The 22,832-nt window shown below is 41.3% G+C and overlaps 1 protein-coding gene across 12 annotated transcripts in view; it reads right to left on the bottom strand.

Moving 5' to 3' along the window:
- Positions 1-22,832, bottom strand: part of PDE8B (phosphodiesterase 8B) — a 256,055-nt gene that overhangs the window by 26,605 nt on the left and 206,618 nt on the right. For all 12 annotated transcript variants that reach the window (XM_063664925.1, XM_063664927.1, XM_063664928.1 and 9 more), the window contains 2 exons: positions 6,319-6,361; positions 1,810-1,887 (listed from right to left, as the gene is read on the bottom strand). In XM_063664925.1, the coding sequence (XP_063520995.1) occupies positions 1,810-1,887; positions 6,319-6,361 (121 nt within the window). The remainder of the gene's footprint in view (positions 1-1,809; positions 1,888-6,318; positions 6,362-22,832) is intronic.

The raw sequence follows: 22,832 nt of genomic DNA, 5'->3' as shown, positions 1-22,832 counted from the left end.
ACCTCTGGGGTGCCCCCTGCTGCTAGTGCAGCAGCCATTGCAGACCTGCATGCTCTTCAGCCTCCACTGTGCCCGTACTGGAAAGACAGTCCCCTTCAAGTTCTGCTCCAAAAACAGTGAATCCAGTTCAAATTCCCTCATCCCTTATCCTCTCAGACTAAAATATTCTATCTATCCGCTCAATCCATCTAAAAAATCTCTCGATTCATATTCTCTTTATATTATTGGTTTCTGTCCCTCACGTGCCCTGTGAATTATCATCTTGTCTCTAGCATCTTTGGTCCTTGCTATGTCAGCCACTTTTTAATTTTTTTTTTATTTTGAGATGGAGTTTTGCTCTTGTTGCCTAGGCTGGAGGCATGGTCTAGCTCACCACAACCTCCGCCTCCTGGGTTCAAGCAAATCCCATGCCTCAGCCTCCTGAGTAGCTGGGATTACAGGCATGCATCATCACACCCAGCTAATTTTGTATTTTTAGTAGCGAGGGGGTTTCACCATGTTGATCAGGCTGGCCTCGAACTCCTGACCTCAGGTGACCTGCCTGCCTCAGCCTCCCAAAGTGCTGGGATTATAGGCATGAGCCACTGCACCTGGCCTATGTCAACCACTTTCATACTCAGTCTTCCCACTGTATACGGAAGGACTGGAAAGTCCCGCCCTTGTTCTTTCTGTTGACTCTCTTAAGTTACCAGCCTCATCTCTCTTTTCTATCACAGGCACTAACCATCCCTTCCTCACACCCCAGAACTTGTCCTCCCATTTGCCAAATAAAAATCAAATGAGCGAGTGAAATCTACCAGTCTGTTGTCCGCTCTCGAGCTCTGATATCCATAGCATCTAACACTGCTGGCCACTTCCTTTCTCAATCCCCTCTTGTTCTTGGTTCATGTGACACTGCACTCTCATGGTCACCCCCAGCTCTTCTGTCCTCTTCACTGGCCCTATTTCCACTGCCCACTCCCTGGCTGAGTCTGTGCCTTCAGGATCAGGCTTAGACCCTCTGTCCTTTCACTACATGCACATCACACACCCCTTAGAGATGTTCTTCTGCCCCTGGCTTCACCTGTCACCTCTAGGACTGCCAAGTCCACATCTATAGCCCCAAGTACCAGGGTTGCAGGTTAGCTTCCTAGCCATCTCCATTAAAATAAGATTCATCATCTTCTCCTTAACCCCCAACCTAGCAAAACCTGGAGACATTTCCATCTCTGTATATATGACTTAAAATTTCCCAGACACCGAGGAATGAAATGTCAGAATCGTCTTTAACTTTTCCATCGCCCTGCAAATCCAGTTGTTTACTTAGGCCTGGCTGATGGAACTCAAAAAATGTTTTGCTAAATCCTGCATTGCAGGGCAGAAACATTTTGCTAAATTCTGCCTCATGATTTCTCTGTGACATTTTATTAAGAAGTGAGTGCATATAGCTGGTACACTGAAAACTAGGTTTGTGTTGGGAGTTGGGAAGCCAGGACTGGCTGCCTCTCTGCCTCTAGCACCCAAGAGTGACCTTGTTCAGCTACTAAAACTCTGAGTTGCTTGGGTGGTTATGGCTCAACATGCTTCAAGCCATCAAGGAACAAGCATGGAGTCCCTCCAAAGAGAAGACAAAGACTACAGCATAAGATTTTTTTAAATAATTAAAATAATTAAAAACCCTAAAACCTTTGAGCTTATTGAAAGAGAAGTCGGTGTTGTTGAACTCTTACTCTTTGGAGTTTATACGCTGATGAATTTTTTAACATATTCTTCCATCATTTTATACATTTTAAAAAGGAATTTTTCAGAGGAATCTGAAAAACGTCTTACCATCACTGCCTCGAGATGATATCGATTTCACGTCAATGGACTCTTTCCTTCTGTTCTTATATCTGAATGAATGAGGCTCTAAGTATTTCAGATTAGAAAGGGAAGGTGATTAGTTTTCCGTGTATTCACAGAAGAGAAGATTCAAACATGTTTTTTCTTTATTCTCTAAAGAAAACAAGGTTACTTTTTAAGCACTATAAAATAATTTTAAGAAACAGTCAACCACTTTCTTTTCAAATCATGAAAGACAAAAATTATAGTCATATTAGTTAAATGATGGTTTTTGAAGATAATGCCATGTTATATCATAGTAATATAGTTTAGTATCAAGGGTTATTTAGCTCCATGAATGTATTTTTGAAAATAAACATTAGGCCGGGCGCAGGGGCTCACACCTGTAATCCCAGCACTTTGGGAGGCCGAGGCAGGCGGGCGGATCACCTGAGGTCAGGAGTTCGAGACCAGCCTGACCAACATGGAGAAACCCTGTCTCTACTAAAAAAATACATAAAATTAGGCTGGGCACAGTGGCTCATGCCTATAATCCCAGCACTTTGGGAGGCTGAGACGGGCAGATCACGAAGTCAGGAGTTCGAGACCAGCCTGACCAACATAGTGAAACCCCATCTATACTAAAAATACAAAAATTAGCCAGGCATGGTTGAGCATGCCTGTAATCCAGCTACTCAGGAGGCTGAGGCAGGAGACTCGCTTGAACCCAGCAGGCAGAGGTTGCATGCAATGAGCCAAGATCGTGCCACTGCACTCCAGCCTGGGTGACAGAGCAAGACTGTCTCAAAAAAACAAACAAACAAAAAATTAGCCAGGCATGGTGGTACATGATTGTAATCCCAGCTACTCGGGAGGCTGAGGCAGGAGAATCGCTTGAACCTGGGAGGCAGAGGTTGCAGTGAGCTGAGATTGTGCCATTGCACTCCAGCCTGGGCAAAAAGAGTGAAACTCTGTCTCCAACAAGAAAAGAATTTAAGAAAATAAACATTAAAACTTGAGGGACATTCTCGGGGGAACTGTTGAACTAGTAAAGGTGGAACTATTATAAAGTTAATCTGAATAGCATAGCTATAGCACCTTATCTTAAATAATCTAGCTTAAAATATTTATTATACTATCTCTTTTCCTAATTTTTATCTTCCTTAGTAATTTTCCTATCATGCGTAAAAGTTTCAATATATATTTTTAAAATTATCTATAAATAATAGTACTTTAAATCTTTACTTGAAAGACAATATATTCAACTGGATAGGGAAGGCTTTTAAATGGGGATATTTGAGGAAATATAATACTAATGAAACCTATAGAGATTTAAATTAAGAAATTAATTCAGATGAATTTGGGCATCTCTGAAAAGTCAGACCTCTAGATGGTCTTCTAGATTCTCTTTAAGGATGGATTTCATCAAATGATGCATACTGCTGATCACAGGAAAGGAAGAAAACAGTTTTAGATTCCCCCAAAATTTCAATAACTAAACTCTCACCCTTGTCCCTATTTTCCAGGGTGGTGGGGGCAGGCAAACATTTGAAGAATTTTGGCCTAAGTCTTTGCAGACTTGAATTTAACACTGAAAATGCACGGTCATGTTAATGTAAAAACTAACAAAAAGCATATGCCACCAGTGAGCGCCGAGATATAAAAAATGACAAGGCAGCAGTGTTGGCTTCAGAAACACACATTTTCAGCGCATTTGCTTCTGTGAGAGTAACGCATAAGCGAGTAGAGAAATTTAACCATAACACAGATTACTCCTCACTAGGCTAAGAGAGGAGGCAGACATGCAAATTTCAGCAGGAAGAATGCGCTTCTCAGATGCCAATAAATGATCATATTCCAAGAATAAAAAAAAGATGCAATAACGCTTCTTTAAGAATTGCCTAGTGACAGCAGGTGCAAGAAGCCTCGTAGTTAAGGAAACCAGGTCCAGAGCCAAATCGTCAAGATTCAATTTTCTACTGTGCCACTCAGTAGCTGTGTAATCTTGGGAATGTTACTTAACTGCTCTGGGTCTCATTATCCTTGTCTACGAAGTGGGGGTAATGATAGCATCTCATTTATAGGCTGTTTTAAGAAATAAGTGAGTTAATATATGCATAGCATTTAGAACAGTGTCTGCCACATAGTGAGCATGTAGTATATGGGGGCTATTAATTACATCTGTTCATTTGCATATATGTCTTTAGACATGTGATCATGTTACATTCTTCTACTAGTTACTGTTTTCACTTTATAATGTCTTAGACACTTTTCTAGACCACCTTCTTAACCATTTACTTTAGTGTCCTAAAAACCTAATTCAACTAAAAAAATTATTAAATCAAAAATTAAAACTGAATTGTTTTTATACAACATGAAGTGAAGGTGGAACTATTATAAAGTTAATCTGAACACCATAGCTATAGCACCTTATCTTAAATAATCTAACTTAAAATATTTATTATACTATCTCTTTTCCTAATTTTTATCTTCCAAATTCTACCTTAGTAGTTTACCTATCCTTGCATATAAGTTTCTATATATATATTTTTACAATTATCTATAAATAATAGTACTTTAAGTGATATTGTTGGGATCATGGCATTTCTGAAACCCTGAGAAACGAAACTAGTACTGCTCACTTGTGAGACACTTGGTTTAGCCTATTCAGGGACTTCATAATCATATACAGTCCTAGCATTTATTTTTTACCAAGTAATAAGTTAAATCTAACTTAAAAGATTTAAGATTAAATTCAAGATTCAAGAACCAAGAATTCCTCAAAATGTAGTTTCTAAACAAAACTAAAAGTAGAGAGGTTAGCTTCAAGGCTGTGGCCCAGGCTAGCTGGTTGAATTCTAAGTCGTTCATTAGAAATTATTCAAAGATGGATGATGTTTATTCTTCCTGATTTTATCTCAGTTAAAATTAAGAGAATCTATAGCAATAGAAGTGATTAAAAGTTTGGAGAAATTATTCTTCAATAAAGGCTAAAGTAAGGCCACATAATTAAAGAATTCATTGGTCATTCTTTCAACAGATGTTTATATGAATTAGAAACTTAAGCCAGAGAAAGGATAAAGGACATTTAAACAGCTGTACACTGTGGCAAAAAGGAATATGTGCCACCAATTGAAAAAAAAAATAGCTCCACTTACTGAGTGCCTACTTTGTGACAGGCATTGTGCTATATAGTTTAAATAACTGTCTCATTCAATAATTACAACAATTCTCAAAACTACATAGGGCTATCCCCATTTTACTGATAAGAAATTTAAGCATGGAGAGATTTTGTAGGTAGCCCAAGATCAAAAAGAGAATAAATGGTGGAAACTGTACTTCCAAGATGGAATGGTTTCAATTTACCAATATTTGCTGAGTATTTGCAAAGTGTCTATTATGTACAAGGCAATGCTGGGCACTGCAAAGGACACGAAAATGCTTAGAACAATTTGTGGCACCCAGAAGCTCCCAAGTTAGTTAAAATAATACCCCTGCTCAAGTGTTACAAGAAATTAACTAAAATGTGTGTGAGTGAGGGAGAGAGAAAATGCACCTGTGTGTGAAGTGTCATTATGTTATCCCAGCCTATTCATGTCTAGAAAGTTTTCAGAAAGGGGGAAGGAAGGTACCAGTTAAATGCCAGTTACTGCTAAGCATTATACATTTCCGAATTCTTTAATCCTCATTAACAATGAGATGGGCTTTTGTTAATTCATTTTACCAATGAAAAAATTTGAAGCTTAGAAAGAGCAAATGACATCTTTCTAAGTATGCTAGATATGATCCACCTCATCAAGAAGAGAGACTAAACACTTAGCCTAGGGTCTGACGTTACGTGTTAGTGGCTGGGAAAGCCACCAACAGGGCAAAGAATGTTGCAATTCTTGCAGGAACAAAAATCTTAAATTCTTGGTAGCAGACTGATTTTTTTTTCCTCTAATGATCAGAGAATTCCAGACCTTTCCACTTGTAGAAGTCATCAGGTCCAGCTCCTCTTTGTATAGAGGAAGCCAAGAACCAAGCAGAGTCTTGCTCAACGTATGAAATGAGCGAGTAGGAAACTGAAATAGGAACTTGGTGCTTCTGCCTCCAAGGCCAGGACCTAGCGACGTTTTCCAACTGTACAGTCACCAATTACTGCAAAGAAAAGGGAGACTGGACATGGCTGAGCAACTACCATATTGTCACCTGTGTCATATTCAACCAGTGTCTCCCCTAGACTTTCGGCCCACTCTCTTGGATTTATCTGTCCTACATGGTATCTAGCCAAGAAAAGAAAAACAAGATGAGGAGGGCATTCAGTATGATAAGGTTGCCATAAAGGAAGATTCAAGGACATTTTAAGGGATTTCTGCTTTTCTTCTGGCTTGCCAACCTTGTGATATGAGCACGTGGATTTTAGCACTCCACATTCTGGGGTAGTAGATGTCAACTTAGACTTCTTCAGAGAAATGTATACATTTGAACCCACAACTGCCTCCTAAGTATGTTAGAGTTCAATTGAAGTATTCTCACCTGTCTGAGAATTGTCTCCTGAATCACGATGAATCTTGTGAATCTAAAGTCGTTCAAAAGTTTGGTAAAACAAGAGAAAGATTTTAAATATGCCATTTGCTATATTTCTCATCAAACAATTTAGTTAAAAAGCTCTGAAGACTTGAAGAAAGCAAGAAGCTGCACATATAATATGAACAGATGAAAGACATACACCAAGTGGTACTACTCCAAAAGCTCTGTTACTTTCAGACATTTATAGAATGGCTGAGCCTGAGAGCAGGAAGGTACCCAAGGCACATACTCTCTAGACAGGACATCTACTTCTCCAGTCAGCTACTGTCTCATTTTGACAGCCTACAGAAATGCAGAAAGATAAAAGATATAACTAAATTTAAGTTATTTATAAGGCTAACATATAACCTGTTTGTTTCAGATACGTTATAAAATTTTTCTGTGCTACAGAAGTAATCTGAATTTAAGCCTAGGAGTTAAAAACATTTCCTACAAAGCTCTTCAAATGCTCAATTATAGACAATTTATAAAATGTTTTCTCACGATGAGATCTGAACTTTAGATGCAGTTTTGTACCTAGTTCTTTCTCATTATCAATTTTTTTTGTTGTTAATGATTTTGTGCTAATGCTCAATAAATGTCTGTCAAATGACAAAATGAAGTCATTAGCACTAGAAATAATAAGTGTGCTTTCTTTGGGATCCTGCATTTCTTGTTTTATAACTGACCCCAACACTGTTAGTGGGGCACATTTAGTTCTATTAAACTTATAATCATGCTGCTTCACTGCTAAATCCACCTACTTTCAAGTACTCAGACCATTAAATCTTTGTAGCCACTCAATGAATGGGGTAGGTTAACTTGAAAAATAAGACAGATGAGTGTGTAGGACATCTGCAGAGGCAGATTAATATGGCTTAGCAACATCAACTGTAATAGCCAGAAATCCTGTCTGCGGAGGCCAAAGCAACTCCATGTTGGATGCTAATCCACCATGTTGACTTCTGATTAACCCCAGTTCCGGGATGGCTTCCAGTATTACTATTTTATCTACTGTTCCTTGTGTAAGAAGAGCATGTACTTACCGTAAATCCTGCCCTTACATCAAAACAACCTTGACCATAAATCCTGCCCTTAAGGAGATTCACATAGCATTCTTGCCTTTCTCTGCAAGTGTCCTACACATTCCTTTCCTCTGGTATGTAAGTGCTGGGTCTGTGGGTAATGGAACAGGGATCCATTATCTTGTCTTGCCACCATCCAAGGCACAGACGTGGCTTCTGTTCATAAGTTCCTATTAGATGTTTCATTCCGAGGAATGGGACTCATCAGCCTCTTTCTTTGGCCTCTCAGCTTCCTTGGACTATGGGGTAGGTGTGCACAGGTCTGCCCACCCTGACAAGTGTGGTAAGCCAGGCCAGGAGCTGAGAGGCCCAGAAATGGAGGAAATCTTGTGGTGGGCAGCCACTTCTATGTGGAATGGTGTGGCTCACATTTCAGATGATTGTGGACCACCCCGTGAGTGTGGGGATGACCCCAAATGCCAGTGGGTTTAGAGTGATGGTGAACTGAGCGCCAACCATCACACATCACACTGTGGCCCGGAAGGGCGGCAGGCAGCCAGTGCGGTAAGATGACCGCATCTTAGCGGGAGCCAGCCAGCAGCAGACACAAAAGTGAAACAGCCGGCCGGGCGCGGTGGCTCACTCCTGTAATCCCAGCACTTTGGGAGGCCAAAGCAGGTGATCACTTCAGGTCAGGAGTTTGAGACTAGCCTCGCCAACATGGTGAAACCCCCTGTCTACTAAAAATCTAATATTAGCTGGGTGTGGTGGTGGGCGCCTGTAGTCCCAGCTTACTCAGGAGGCTGAGGCAGGAGAATCGCTTGAATCCAGGAGGCAGAGGTTGCAGTGAGCGGAGACTGTGCCACTGCACTCCAGCCTGGGCAACAGAGTGAGACTCCATTTCAAAAAAAAAAAAGTAAAACAGCTTGATTAGGAATTACAATTAGGAAAAAGGTTTTCTTTTTAAGGGCTCTACAGTCAAAAGTAAACTTAGTTAAAACTGAAGTTTGGGCTGCATATGTTTATATATGTATTAAGGCCTCTGCACTCTCTGTAAAACTTCTGACCGAATTCTGTTTCTCCGTTTACTTCTGTCTGTTCCTACTTCTTGCCACACGAGGGATCTAAAAAAAGGAATTTCCAGCAGCCTGGGATCCCTTGGGGAAAACAGACGGCATCAAAGACTCCTCTTTTGGGGAAGAATCTCTTTTTCCTCATGAAACCCAAGGGTAGTAAGCAGACAGATTCTACTCAGGTCTAAAACTGCACTCTTTTGTATTGTGTTATCTCATCTCTGGTTAGTGTGTGGGGAGGTGGGGGGGTGGGGTACAGAGATTACTTTGTACTGTGAGAGTTGCTGACCCTGTACGTAATGGCTAGCAGTCATGCGCAACAGCTATATTGTTAGAGGTGGCCGACAGCAGTTGTTAAAGCAAGTGGTTACTACTATAAGGGCTACTTATTTCTTGGTATGTTTGGATAAGAAATGTGTGGTTTAGGCCCTAAAACTTCCATGCTTTCTTGGCCCTGTTCCTTAAAGCCAGTAATATAAGAACATACTGACACCTTGAAGCCAGTAATATAAGAAACAAGCTAAGTTGAAGAGAAGACATTTTTCCTGGCAATCTTGTTTTCAGATAATGCTGTTTAGGTCTAAGTTCTGTGCCTTTGAGATGTAAATCTTCTCCACCTTGTTTCATCTGAGTCATGTCTTTGGGTGGGTTGTGTAAAGGTGGGAGAGAAGCTATTTGAGAACTGGCAAATGAAGAATCTTATAAGTCTATAAGATCTGCTTCTGTTTGTGTGTATGTCTACATATATTTAGTGTGTTGTGTATGTGATAGATCATTACTAAAATATATGACAGAGCTCTAATTTGGCTTAAAGAAAAAGTAAGTTCTGGCTGGGCACAGTGGCTCACTCCTGTAATCCCAGCACTTTGGGAGGCCGAGGCAGGTGGATCACCTGAGGTCAGGAGTTCAAGACCAGCCTAACCAATATGGTGAAACCCCATCTCTACCAAAAATACAAAAATTAGCCAGGCAGGGTGGTGTGTACCTGTAGTCCCAGCTACTCGGGAGGCTGAGACAGAACTGCTTGAACCCAGGAGGCAGAGGTTACAGTGAGCTGAGATCGTGCCACTGTACTCCAGCCTGGGTAACACAGTAAGACTCTGCCTCAAAAAAAAAAAAAAAAGTTCTTATCAGAAATATAGAAACCAACTCAAATGCCTTTTAGTTCACTTAACTTTAGTAATCTTTCAAATAAAACTAGTTTCAAAGTTCTTTTCAGTAATTTGAAATCTTAAAGTCTGTTATGTTAAATTAAGTAATCCTAGGTTTTTCCATGGAAATTAGGGTTACTAAGAGTTAAAGTAGTAGTTAATATATGTAATTAAAACTACTAAATATAAGAGAAACAATTCTATATGAAAGCGAATAAAGAAAGATGTGTTTTGATAAAGAAGTTTATTAAAAACATGAAGATGAGGTTTTTGCATAAAGGAAGAGTAACCACCTAGTTTAGAGGCTATTTAAAGGTTGTTTTAAAATGAATGAAAAATGATACAGATAAAACTAGATGGATAGAAAGGGAAAGGATAAAAGGATAGAGAATGAGGAACTTCTGATTGATTCCTGGGCGGCCACGTGGTCACCTATGGTATGGAGCGGTAGCTGTGCTGTGCTCAGTTACTAAAAGGTAAGAGTTACCAGTGGAATTTAGAGAAAAATCCAACTCCTAAGGAGTTGTTCACTGGATACATAAGTAAATGCAAACCAATAAGGAAAAGTGAAATATTCAGTCCCTTGGTTATTTTCTATAAAAGCTAAAGTAAGAGTGCCAGACTGGGCCTTGAGGCTGGACCAAGCTCAAATGTGGGTCCGTCTGAGCTCAGATCATTAGCCTCAAAGTTATCTACAAAGGGGAAAATAATGACAGGGCAACAGAAAGTGCCTCTGAGACCTGTGGTTGCCAAGAAGGTAGTCAATGTGGGGGAAGGGCAAAACCAAGTAACTACTGAAACCAGAGGGTACTGTGTGAAGGAATTGTTCCCTTTTGTAGATAGGTATCATCAGCTCCCTGGGTAAAACCTTTTGTTGAATTGTGAGAGTAGCTAATTTGGAGCAGTGTCTTTGGTTTTAAATGCTGCAGAGTGGAAAAACATGTTAGGGTTGATGTAGGATCCCCAGCTCCCTACTGAACAACCACAGATGGCTATATGTGATCCAGACACATGGGAGGTTATTCCTGAGGGAACAGCCAGCCTCGTGGACTGGATAAAAGCCTCTGTAAGATCTGTTTACCCTGAGAATGGGGTCAGCCCCAATGCTACGTGGAGCACCCCAGATGAAACAGCTGATATGCTTTGTCTATAAGCCATGTGGAACTGGTTTTATGACAGGGATATCCACCCCATCAATATGCCTATTACCCAGGTCATGGTAAATGCTGTGGTTAAGCATGTGTGTGTCTGGTGAGGGGTGGGGGTGGGGTAGGAGGGACTTTTGCATGGGTACTTCCTTACTGCAAAATTAAAAGTTCAGGAAGCCTCAAATTTGCTGTCTCAACTTCCCCTCATGGGTCTTACAGATACTAATAAAAACATTAGGCTAATTAACAAGAGCATAGGGAATGGCAAAAAGGAGAGTCAAAGGTCTTATCCTAGGGGGTGAAAATTTTAAAAGTTATTTAAAAAGGTAAATTTTTAAAAATTGAAAGGGGTGAAACTAAGAAAAAAAAGAAAGGGAGAGTCATGGAATTTGTCCCAGCAGGGTGGAAATCTTGGTTATTAAGAAATTGAAGGCTGGGCACGGTGGCTCACGCCTGTAATCCCAGCACTTTGAGAGGCTGAGGCGGGCGGATCACGAGGTCAGGAGATTGAGACCATCCTGGCTAACACGGTGAAACCCCGTCTCTACTAAAAACACAAAAAATTAGCCGGGAGCGGTGGCGGGCGCCTGTAGTCCTAGCTACTCAGGAGGCTGAGGCAGGAGAATAGCGTGAACCCGGGAGGCGGAGCTTGCAGTGAGCCGAGATAGCGCCACTGCACTCTGGCCTGGGCAACAGAGGGAGGCTCCATCTCAAAAAAAAAAAAAAAGAAAAGAAAAGAAAAAGAAAAAGAAATTGAATTGGCCGGGCGCGGTGGCTCACGCCTATAATCCCAGCACTTTGGGAGGCCGAGGCGGGCGGATCATGAGGTCAGGAGATTGAGACCATCCTGGCTAACACAGTGAAACCCCGTCTCTACTAAAAATACAAAAAGTAGCCGGGTGTGATGGCAGGTGCCTGTAGTCTCAGCTACTCAGGAGGCTGAGGCAGGAGAATGGCGTCAACCCGGGAGGCAGAGTTTGCAATGTGCCGAGATCACGCCACTGCACTCCAGCCTGGGCGACAGAGACTCCGTCTCAAAAAAAAAAAAAAAAAAAAAAAAAAGAGAGAGAGAAATTGAATTAATTGGAAATTGATAGGGTTCAAACAAAGTTCTTAATACAACACTACCAAAAGCTGGATGGACCACAGTGAGCCCCTGCTTTTCCCCCAACATTACTGGAACCCAAACCAGTTTTCTGTATTTACCCTAGATTGGACAATATTTTTTTGAAAAATCAAAAGGTAAAGATTAAAATGAGAAAGGTGATCAACAATTGCTTGGGGCAATGTTGAGGTAATTAATCAAGACACATTGACCAAAGTGCCCAGGTCCCTTGGCTCAATCCCCTGCTGCAAACCCAAAGCCTTTTTGACAAGAGGGTAAAATGGTCTGGGGTGAAAAAGAGAAGTTCCTGGAACCAGAACATAAAAATGTAAGGGTTGACAGAATTATGAAAGTTGAAATGTTTAAATAGGCTTTATGTGAAATAGTTATATCTCCTTTCCCTAAATGTTTTATGAAAATGGATATTATATCTGACTGCTGAAACATTTTTCCTATCTAGTACTACAGAAGAGAAGGCATGCAAATCTGCCCTTTGAGCAATATTAATTGGACATGCTAAATGGGAATAAGACTGCCTGAGCCCACAGAATGTAGCATGCCAGAGTGCTTGTAGGGATAAATTCTTCACTCGACAGCCCTTAGTCAATCATTTACTAGGACGTATGGGGGTAATGTCAGAGAAACACTCTGATGGGGATCACAGTGCCCAAAAAGAGTCCCATGATAAAATGGAAATGGTTTATATAGGATCTTGCTACTTGAAGAGTGCTAGGAGGAGATACTCATGAGCAGAGAGCCTCTTTTTTGCCTAGGACTGACTCTGAAACTGTGTGAGGAGCTGCTGTATTCTACAGTGCCGGACAAACAGCTCCCTCACCTGACTGACAAAGAGCTGCTTGGTTTGTGGATGGCCGTTCCATGATGAATGGGCAACATGCTGTTTGGAAGACTGCTACTCTGATTGTAAAGGATACTTTTGTGAGCAAAATTTACTTCTTCCCTCTACCTGAGTTCTCCAGAATTTGGAAACTTTTCATGAGTATTCTTATTTTATGGCAATGTAGTTGTTTGCATAAATTCAGTAAGAATCTGTTTTGTTTTGTAACAGGACACAATTGGAAACACTGGTTATTTCACCAAGGCTTTGACTAGAATCACGTATTTTCAGATATAACCAGACTGCTTTGAGGAATTGGCATTGACTTTATAGAGCCGATAAAAAGTCCTTTGGAAAGACTAACTTGGTACATTGTCTAAACGGTTTCTTACAAGGTTCCTGGCCTCTGGTAAGTAAAGAATATCACTTTCTGACAGGCCCAGGAACCAAGATATTTTGGGAACTAAAGAAGACAGGAATTTGTACAGGTATAGTACCTATGTATAGGTATCACAAGCATAGTCTAATGGGGAATCCTTAGTCTCAAGGCTTTTAAAATGTCAAATCCGAAATTCCTTATAAAGTTCCAGCAAAGCCAACTGAAAAGAAGCCTATATGACTAATAACTATTCTTGCTACACTTTAAGCAAATAATTAGGCCAAGTATAGTGAGACTAAAATTTATTTTGCAACTAAAGCAAATAAATTGGTCCTATAATTTTTTTATTTTTTATTTTTCATTATTCCTGAAATACCAAGGTACTATAATTTATCCTTGGTAGAAATGGGGAAACTGGAGAGAGAAAAACTTAGATTCTAGTCCTAACTTACTCTTTTACTTTTTCTTTTTTTTTTTTTTTTTTTTTTTTTTTGAGACAGTCTCACTCTGTTGTCCAGGCTGGAGTGCAGTGGGTGCAAACTTGGCTCACTGCAACTTCTGCCTCCCAGGTCCGAACTATTCTCAGGCCTCAGCCACCCGAGTAGCTGGGATTACAGGCATGTGCCACCACACCCAGCTAATTTTTGTATTTTTAGTAGAGACACGGTTTTCCCATGTTGGCCAAGTTAGTCTCCAACTCCTGAGCTGAAGCAATCCGCCCTCTTCAGCCTCCCAAAATGCTGAGATTACAGGCGTGAGCCACCGTACCTGGACCTGAAATACTGTTCTTGAGTTTTTATTATTTGCCTACAATTTGGGCTAAACCTGAATTATTTCCTGGTTACAACAAGTCTCTAAAGAAGAACCAAGTTTTAATTTTCTTCATGATGCTTTTAGTTGGCTAATAGGCTTCTTTTTTTTTTGTCGTTCTGGCATACGAATTCTCTTTCAATTGTCATTATATTTCTACTATTCAAATTATTAATGTTAAGTATCTCTCATTGTCTTACTTCTTCTGAGAAAACTGAAGTCATGGTATTCCTAAGACTAGAGATGAGCCAACAGCCTGTGAACCTCCCTCATTTGGAATCCCACTGGGCCTGAGCTGTTTTCCATTGCCAATGTACTGCTACTAAAGCTATAGCCATCCTCCCTACAAGCTAAGAGATCATCACAGAAGAGGAAGAGTGCATGAGATTTTAAGAGACGGCTTTGGGAGGCTGGAGTGTGGAGGCCAAAGCAACTCCATCTTGGATGCTAATCTGCCATGTTGTCTTCTGATTAACCTCAGTTCTGAGAAGGCCTCAAAGATTCCCAAATTATCGATTGTTCCTGGGTAAAAGCACATACATACTGTAAATACTGCCATTAGGTCAAACAACCTTGATGTTATCATACTTCAATTGTCCTACACATCCCTCTGAATCACCCTTTCTGTATGGCATATAAGCCCTGGGTCTGGGGGTAATGGTGCAGGGATCTACCATCTTATCTCACTGCTGCCAGAGACACAGACAGAGCTTCTGTTCTCAAGTTCTTATTAATGTTCCTTTCTGAGAACTAGAGTTGTCAATCTCTTTCTTTGGCCTCTCAGCTTCCTCAGACTTTGGGGGGTAAGTCTGCATAGGCCTGTCCACTGCAGAACACCCTGTATGACAGATACAGGTAAAAGGTTTCAGCTTGACTGAACCACTGAAAAATCATCACGTAAAACTGAAGTGTGAAAATAGGATTTTCTACCAACTCTTCTGCTCAGTCCATTCTACATAATTACAGAAACAATTACATGACCAACCTGTGTGATATCCTTGTCAAAATGTGACTAAGGGCTGTGACTCATTTATCCCATAATTATGGGACATTTTTATTTCTTCTGTGAAGAACTGTTTCATGTTTTCCTTCAGGGATAAAGACCATTTGCTATACAGCTACTTACTGATATAGTGTGAATTTTTTATATGATACCAAATGAATAAAACTTTTGCCTTATAAATTGTTCTTTCAAATAGCTTTAACACAAAAACAAGTGATTTTTAAGTGCTTAGCTTTTCTTTCTGAATCAAAACGCATCTCTCCTTTAGAAGCTGTGTCCCATGGCTTCCTATGTTATTTAAAAACAAAACAAAAAACAAACAAAACACAACAAAAAAGCCTTTCTCGCGTATCGTCTGCTCCTTGGGCCAGCTGATTGGCTCATGGAGCTCCTGCAATGTCAACATGGGTTTTGTGTTCTGTCTAGAATGGAGCCAGATAAAGCCCAAGGCCAGTAGGTGTACATGCACATCCTGCTTTGGAGATGGAAACGTACGCAAGCCACTAGGTACAGGGAGAAGCAGGGATGACAGGTACCAATTCCATCTGCTGAGGTGGCTCTGGTCCGTTCTTCTTCAAGTATAATTTGGCACTTTGAGCTGAACACACCCCCAAACTGGCTCACCTGCCTTTGCTGGGCTCTCTGCATGGCTATGGCTAGCAACCCAGCATGGAGATAACTCCTTGCTCTATAAGCAGAGACTCTTCCTGCCTGCAGCAGCATCTGCCGTCAGGAACCCTATTGTGGGACCGACTTAATGATGCTCTGTGCTGAGAGCAGTGCCAGCAGACCTTTCCCTGTCACACCCCAGCGGTGCTGGGTTTTCACTGAAGCTGACTCTGATTATCCATGTACCTCTTCCAGATACCCCACTGTACAACTAATGATTCACTTAGATGACAAAATTCTCCTAGAATCAGAATTTTCTTGTGGACCCTACACTTACCAGTCATTTCAGTAGAAATTATTCTAAAATTATTTCCTTAATACTCAGTTGAGCTCATTGGGATAATAGATACGGAATGAGTGGGTCTGTGGTTTGGCATTCTCTCTGGTAGGCAGCCAGGGGGATGAACTTTGCTCCATAGCCATCTCTTACGTGTTTCCCACATGCTGGCAGCATGACATCTACAGTCTAATCATGACGGCACTCTTGCACAAGGGGAGGTATCCTCATTGCTTGGAACAGGCAGGGAAGCTGAGGTTTAAGAGGTTAAGAAACTTGCCCAAGCCACACAGGTAGTATGCAGAGCCAATTTCAAATGTGTCCCTCTGGCTCTAAAACCATTTGCTCTGTCAAACTGCTCTTTACAGTGAAGCCCCAGAAGGGATGTGCCAGGCCCGGGCTTATTAAACTGGGGTCAAGGAAATACCCGCTGCATTAGTGCAGGACATCTCTCTGAAACACAGTTTTCCTTGAAATTTGGGGGAAGTGTGAGTATCTCTTATCAAAAGGTTTTGTCATGTACAAGCTAACTCAAAGCAAAGGGACGGGGATTCAATGGCATCAATGCCCTATGCCAGTCAGTCTCTCTGTACTGTGGTGTGTTTCTCCTCTTGTAAAAGCATAAAATGTAGAATATTTTCATGTGCAGCAGTGACTGGGAAGTTCGATTTTGTGTGTTACTGGGGAAACTGAAGGCTTTAGTGCTTAGTTTGTGCAATGTGAATACTGCCGTCCTTGGCCTGTGAAGCTCTTTGCCAGAGCTCGAAGCTGGGATTCCTCAGCAAGTCCTTGGAGGCTTACAGCTTGTTTCAGGGAGAAAAATAATTTCAAACCCTTAATTACTTAAAAATATTATAAGTTGCCACAAATTTTGCTGTGCTTGTGCTAAATGCTTTGTTTACAAACATCTGATTTTGCTTGGTTCTAAAAAGCACTATGAATTCTGAGTTAGGTATTTGTGTGTATGTGTGCATGATTTCAGGGTCATTTGTCTCTTAAATAATCATTTAAAAATCCTATTTATCTACACACCCACCACAATGTCTAAAATTAAAAAGAAGTTTTGTCAAGGCTATGGAACAACTGGAACTCTCATACATAGTTGGAGGGAGTATAAAATTGTACAACCACTTTGGAAAAAAGGCCTGCCAGTTTCTTTTAAAATTAGCCATCCACCTACTACCCAGCCCAACAGTCCCACTCCTAAGTGTTTACTCAAGGCAAACAGAAGCATATATTCACAAGAAAACTTGTCCAAGAATGTTCAAAGCAGCCAAAAGCTGGAAACAGCCCTGGAGTCCATCAGCAGAAGTAGATTCTCCACACTGCAATAGACTGATGCAAAGAAATATTCAGTAATAAAAAGGAAAAAAAATGATACATACAGTGAAGATGAACCTCAAAAACATTATGAGTGAGAGAAGCCAACCACGACAGTATACACTCAAACTCTAATCTATAGTTAAGTAATTCAGAAAAGTGGTCACCTCTGGGGGCGAGCAGGATGGGTGGACAGAGATAGACTGTGAAGGGGCATGAGGGGACTTTTGGGACGGCGAGGTTTAATATCGTGATGGGGACAAGGTTCCAGTATTATATGCTTTGTCAAAACTCAAGGAAGGGATTGCTGACAAGAGGGCCAAATAGGAACAGCTGTGGTCTGCAGCTTCCAGTGAGATCGCCGCAGAAGGTGGGTGAATTCTGTATTTCCAACTGAAGTACCAGGTTCATCTCACTGGGACTGGTTGGGCAGTGGGTGCAGCCCACAGAGGGTGAGCCAAAGCAGGGTGGGGCATTGCCTCACCTGGGAAACACAAGGGGTCGGAGAATTCCCTCCCCTATCCAAGGGGAGCCATGAGGGACTGTGCCCTGAGGAATGGTGCATTCCGGCCCAGATACAGCACTTTTCCCACAGTCTTTGCAACCCGCAGACCAGGAGATAACCTCTGGTGCCTACGCCACCAGGACCCTGGGTTTCAAGCACAAAACTGGGTGGCCATTTGGACAGATACCAAGCTAGATGCAGGATTTTTTTTTCATACCCTAGTGCTGCCTGGAACACCAGTGAAACAGAACCGCTAACTCTCCTGGAAAGGAAACTGAAGCCAGGGAGCCAAGTGGTCTAGCTCAGCGGGTCCCACCCCCATGGAGCCCAGAAAGCTCAGATCCACTGGCTTGAAATTCTCGCTGCCAGCACAGCAGTCTAAGGTCAATTTGGGATGCTTGAGCTTGGTGTGGGGAGGGGTATCCACCATTGCTGAAGCTTGAGTAGGTGGTTTTACCCTCATAGTGTAAACAAAGCCACCAGAAGTTCGAACTGGGCAGAGCCCACCGCAGCTCAGCAAGGCCGCTGTGGCCAGACTGCCTCTCTAGATTCCTCCTCTCTGGGCAGGGCATCTCTGAAAAAAAGGCAGCATTCCCAGTCAGGGACTTATAGATAAAACCCCTATCTCCCTGGCACAGAGCATGTGGGGGAAGGGGCAGCTGTGGGCACAGCTTCAGCAGACTTAAATATCCCAGCCTGACAGCTCTGAAGAGAGCAGCGGATCTCCCAGCACAGTGTGCAAGCTCTGCTAAGGTCAGACTGCCTCCTCAAGTGTGTCCCTGATCCCCATGTATCCTGACTGGGAGATACCTCCCAGTAGGGGCTGACAGACACCTCATACAGGAGAGCTCTGGCTGGCATCTGGCTGGTGCCCCTTTGGGCTGAAGCTTCCAGAGGAAGGATCAGGGAGCAATCTTTGCTGTTCTGCAGCCTCCACTGGTGATACCCAGGCAAACAGGGTCTGGAGTGGATCTCCAGCAAACTCCAGCAGACCTGTAGCAGACGGGCCTATTAGAAGGAAAACTAACAAACAGAAAGGAATAGCATCAACATCAACAAAAAGGACGTCTACTCAGAGACCCCATCTGAAGGTCACCAACATGAAAGACCAAAGGTAGATAAATCCATGAAGATGGGGAGAAACTAGTGCAAAAAGGCTGAAAATTCCAAAAACCAGAATGCCTCTTCTCCTCCAAAGCATCACAACTCCTCACCAGCAAGGGAACAAAACTGGACAGAGAATGAGTTTGACAAATTGACAGAAGTAGGCTTCAGAAGGTGGGTAATAACAAACTCCTCTGAGCTAAAGGAGCATGTTCTAACCCAATGCAAGTAAACTGAGAACCTTGAAAAAAGGTTAGATGAATTGCTTACTAGAATAACCAGTTTACAGAAGAACATAAATGACCTGATGGAGCTGAAAAACACAGCATGAGAACTTCGTGAAGCATACACAAGTATCAATAGCCGAATCGATCAAGCAGAAGAAGGGATATCAGAGACTGAAGATCAACTTAAAGAAATAAAGCTAGAAGACAAGATTAGAGAAAAAAGAATGAAAAGGAACGAACAAGGCCTCCAAGAAATATGGGACTATGTGAAAAGACCAAACCAACATTTGATTGGTGTACCTGAAAGTGATGGGGAGAATGGAACCAAGTTGGAAAACACTCTTCAGGATATTATCCAGGAGAACTTCCCTAACCTAGCAAGACAGGCCAACATTCAAATTCAGGAATTACAGAGAACACCACAAAGATACTCCTCGAGAAGAGCAACCCCAAGACACATAATCGTTGAATTCACCAAGGTTGAAATGAAGGAAAAAATGTTAAGGGCAGCCAGAGAGAAAGGTCCAGTTACCCACAAAGGGAAGCCCATTAGAGTAACAGTGGATATCTCTGCAGAAACCCTACAAGCCAGAAGAGAGTGGGGGCCAATATTCAACATTCTTAAAGAAAAGAATTTTCAACCCAGAATTTCATATCCAGCCAAACTAAGCTTCATAAGTGAAGGAGAAATAAAATCCTTTACAGACAAGCAAATGCTGAGAGATTTTGTCACCACCAGGCCTGCCTTACAAGAGCCCCTGAAAGAAGCACTAAACATGGAAAGGAAAAACCGGTACCAGCCACTGCAAAAACATACCAAATTGTAAAGACCACCGACACTATAAAGAAACTACATCAACTAACAGGCAAAATAACCAGCTAGCATCATAATGACAGGATCAAATTCACACATAACAATATTAACCTTAAATGTAAATGGGCCAAATGCCCCAATTAAAAGACACAGACTGGCAAATTGGATGAAGAGTCAAGACCCATCGGTATGCTGTATTCAGGAGACTAATCTCACGTGCAAAGACACACATAGGCTCAAAATAAAGGGATAGAGAAATATTTACCAAGCAAATGGAAAGCAAAAAAAAGCAGGGGTTGCAATCCTAGTCTCTGATAAAACAGACTTTAAACCAACAAAGATCAAAAGAGACAAAAGTTATTACATAACGGTAAAGGGATCAATGCAACAGGAAGAGCTAACTATCCTAATTATATATGCACCCAACAACAGAGCACCCAGATTCATAAAGCAAGTTCTTAGAGACCTACAAAGAGACTTAGACTCCCACACAATAATAGTGGGAGACTTCAACACCCGACTGTCAATATTACACAGATCAACAAGACAGAAAATTAACAAGGATATTCAGGACTTGAACTCAGCTCTGGACCAAGTGAACCTAATAGACATCTACAGAACTCTCCACCCCAGATCAACAGAATACACATTCCTCTCAGCACCACATCACACTTATTCCAAAATTGGCCACATAATTGGAAGTAAATCATTCCTCAGCAAATGCAAAAGAATGGAAATCAAAACAAACAGTCTCTCAGACCACAGTGCAATGAAATTAGAACTCAGGATTAAGAAACTCACTCAAGGCCGGGCTTGGTGGCTCATGCCTGTAATCCCAGCCCTTTGGGAGGCCAAGGCAGGTGGATCACGAGGTCAGGAGTTTGAGACCAGCCTGGCCAACATAGTGAAACCCCATCTCTACTAAAAATACAAAAATTGACCAGGCATGGTGGTGCACACCTGTAATCCCAGCTCCTCAGGAGGCTGAGGCAGGAGAATCACTTGAACCTGAGAGACGGAGGTTGCAGTGAGCTAAGATTGTGCCATTGCACTGCGACAGTGCAAGATTCCATCTCAAAAAAAAAAAAAAAAAAACTCACTCACTCAAAACTGCACAACTACATGAAAACTAAACAACCTGCTCCTGAATGACTACTGGGTAAATAATGAAATGAAGGCAGAAGTAAAGATGTTCTTTTAAACCAATAAGAACAAAGACCCAATGTACCAGAATCTCTGGGACACATTTAAAGCAGTATTTAGAGGGAAATTTATACCACTAAATGCCCACAAAAGAAAGCAGGAAAGATCTAAAATAGACACCCTAACATCACAATTAAAAGAACTAGAGAAGCAAGAGCAAACAAATTCAAAAGCTAGCAGAAGACAAGGAATAACTAAGATCAGAGCAGAACTGAAGAAGACAGAGACACGAAAAACCCTTAAAAAAAAAAAATCAGTGAATCCAGGAGTTGGATTTTTGAAAAGATCAAAATAGACCACTAGCCAGACTAATAAAGAAGAAAAGACAGAAGAATCAAATAGATGCAATAAAAAATGATAAAGGGGTATCACCATGGATCCCACAGAAATACAAACTACCATCAGAGAATATTATAAATACCTCTATGCAAATAAACCAGAAAATCTAGAAGAAATGGATAAATTCCTGGACACATACACCCTCCCAAGTCTAAACCAGGAAGATGTTGAATCCCCGAATAGACCAATAACATGTCCTGAAATTGAGGCAGTATTTACTAGCCTACCAACCAAAAGAAGTCCAGGATCAGAAGGATTCCGTCAAATTCTACCAAAGGTACAAAGAGGAGCTGGTACCATTCCATCTGAAACTATTCCAAACAACACAAAAAGAGGGACTCCTCCCTAACTCATTTTATGAGGCCAGCATCATCCCGATACCAAAACCTGGCAGAGACACAACAAAAAAAGAAAATTTCAGGCCAATATCCCTGATGAACATCAATGCAAAAATCCTCAATAAAATACTGGCAAGCCAAATCCAGCAGCACATCAAAAAGCTTATCCACCACAATCAGGTCAGCTTCATCCCTGGGATGCATGGCTGGTTAGACATATGCAAATTAATAACTGTAACCCATTACATAAACAGAACCTATGACAAAAACCACATGATTACCTCAATAGATGCAGAAAAGGCCTTCAACAAAATTCAACATGCCTTCACACTAAAAACTCTCAATAAACTAGGTATTGATTGAACGTATCTCAAAATAGTAAGAGCTATTTATGACAAACCCATAGCCAACATCATACTGAATGGGCAGAAACTGAAAGCATTCCCTTTGAAAACCAGCACAAGACAAGGATGCTCTTTCTCACCACTCCTATTCAACATGGTATTGGAAGTTCTGGCAAGGGCAATCAGGCAAGAGAAAGAAATAAAGGGTATTCAAATAGGAAAACAAGAAGTCAAATTGTCTCTGCAGATGACATGATTGTATATTTAGAAAACCCATCGTCTCAGCCCCAAATCTCCTTAAGCTGATAAGCAACTTCAGCAAAGTCTCAGGATACAAAATCAGTGTGCAAAAATCACAAGCATTCCTATACACCAATAATAGAAAGAGCCAAATCATGAGTGAACTCCCATTCATGATTGCTACAAAGAGGATAAAATACTTAGAAATACAACTTACAAGGGATGTGAAGGACCTCTTCAAGGAGAGCTACAAACCACTGCTCAAGGAAATAAGAGGACACAAACAAACGGAAAAACATTCCATACTCATGGATAGGAAGAATCAATATCGTGAAAAATGGCCATACTGCCCATAGTAATTTAGAGATTCAATGCTATTCCCATCAAGCTACCATTGACTTTCTTCACAGAATTGGAAAAAACACTACTTTAAATTTCATATGGAATCAAAAAAGAGCCCGCATAGCCAAGACAATCCTAAGCAAAAATAACAAAGCTGGAGGCATCATGCTACCTGACTTCAAACTATACTACAAGGCTACAGTAACCAAAACAGCATGATACTGGTA

The sequence above is a fragment of the Pongo pygmaeus genome, chromosome 4 (genome assembly GCF_028885625.2).
Source record: "Pongo pygmaeus isolate AG05252 chromosome 4, NHGRI_mPonPyg2-v2.0_pri, whole genome shotgun sequence".
Lineage (NCBI taxonomy): Eukaryota > Metazoa > Chordata > Mammalia > Primates > Hominidae > Pongo > Pongo pygmaeus.
Note: the sequence above shows the minus strand (reverse complement) of the source record. Positions and strands in the feature narration are given on the sequence as shown.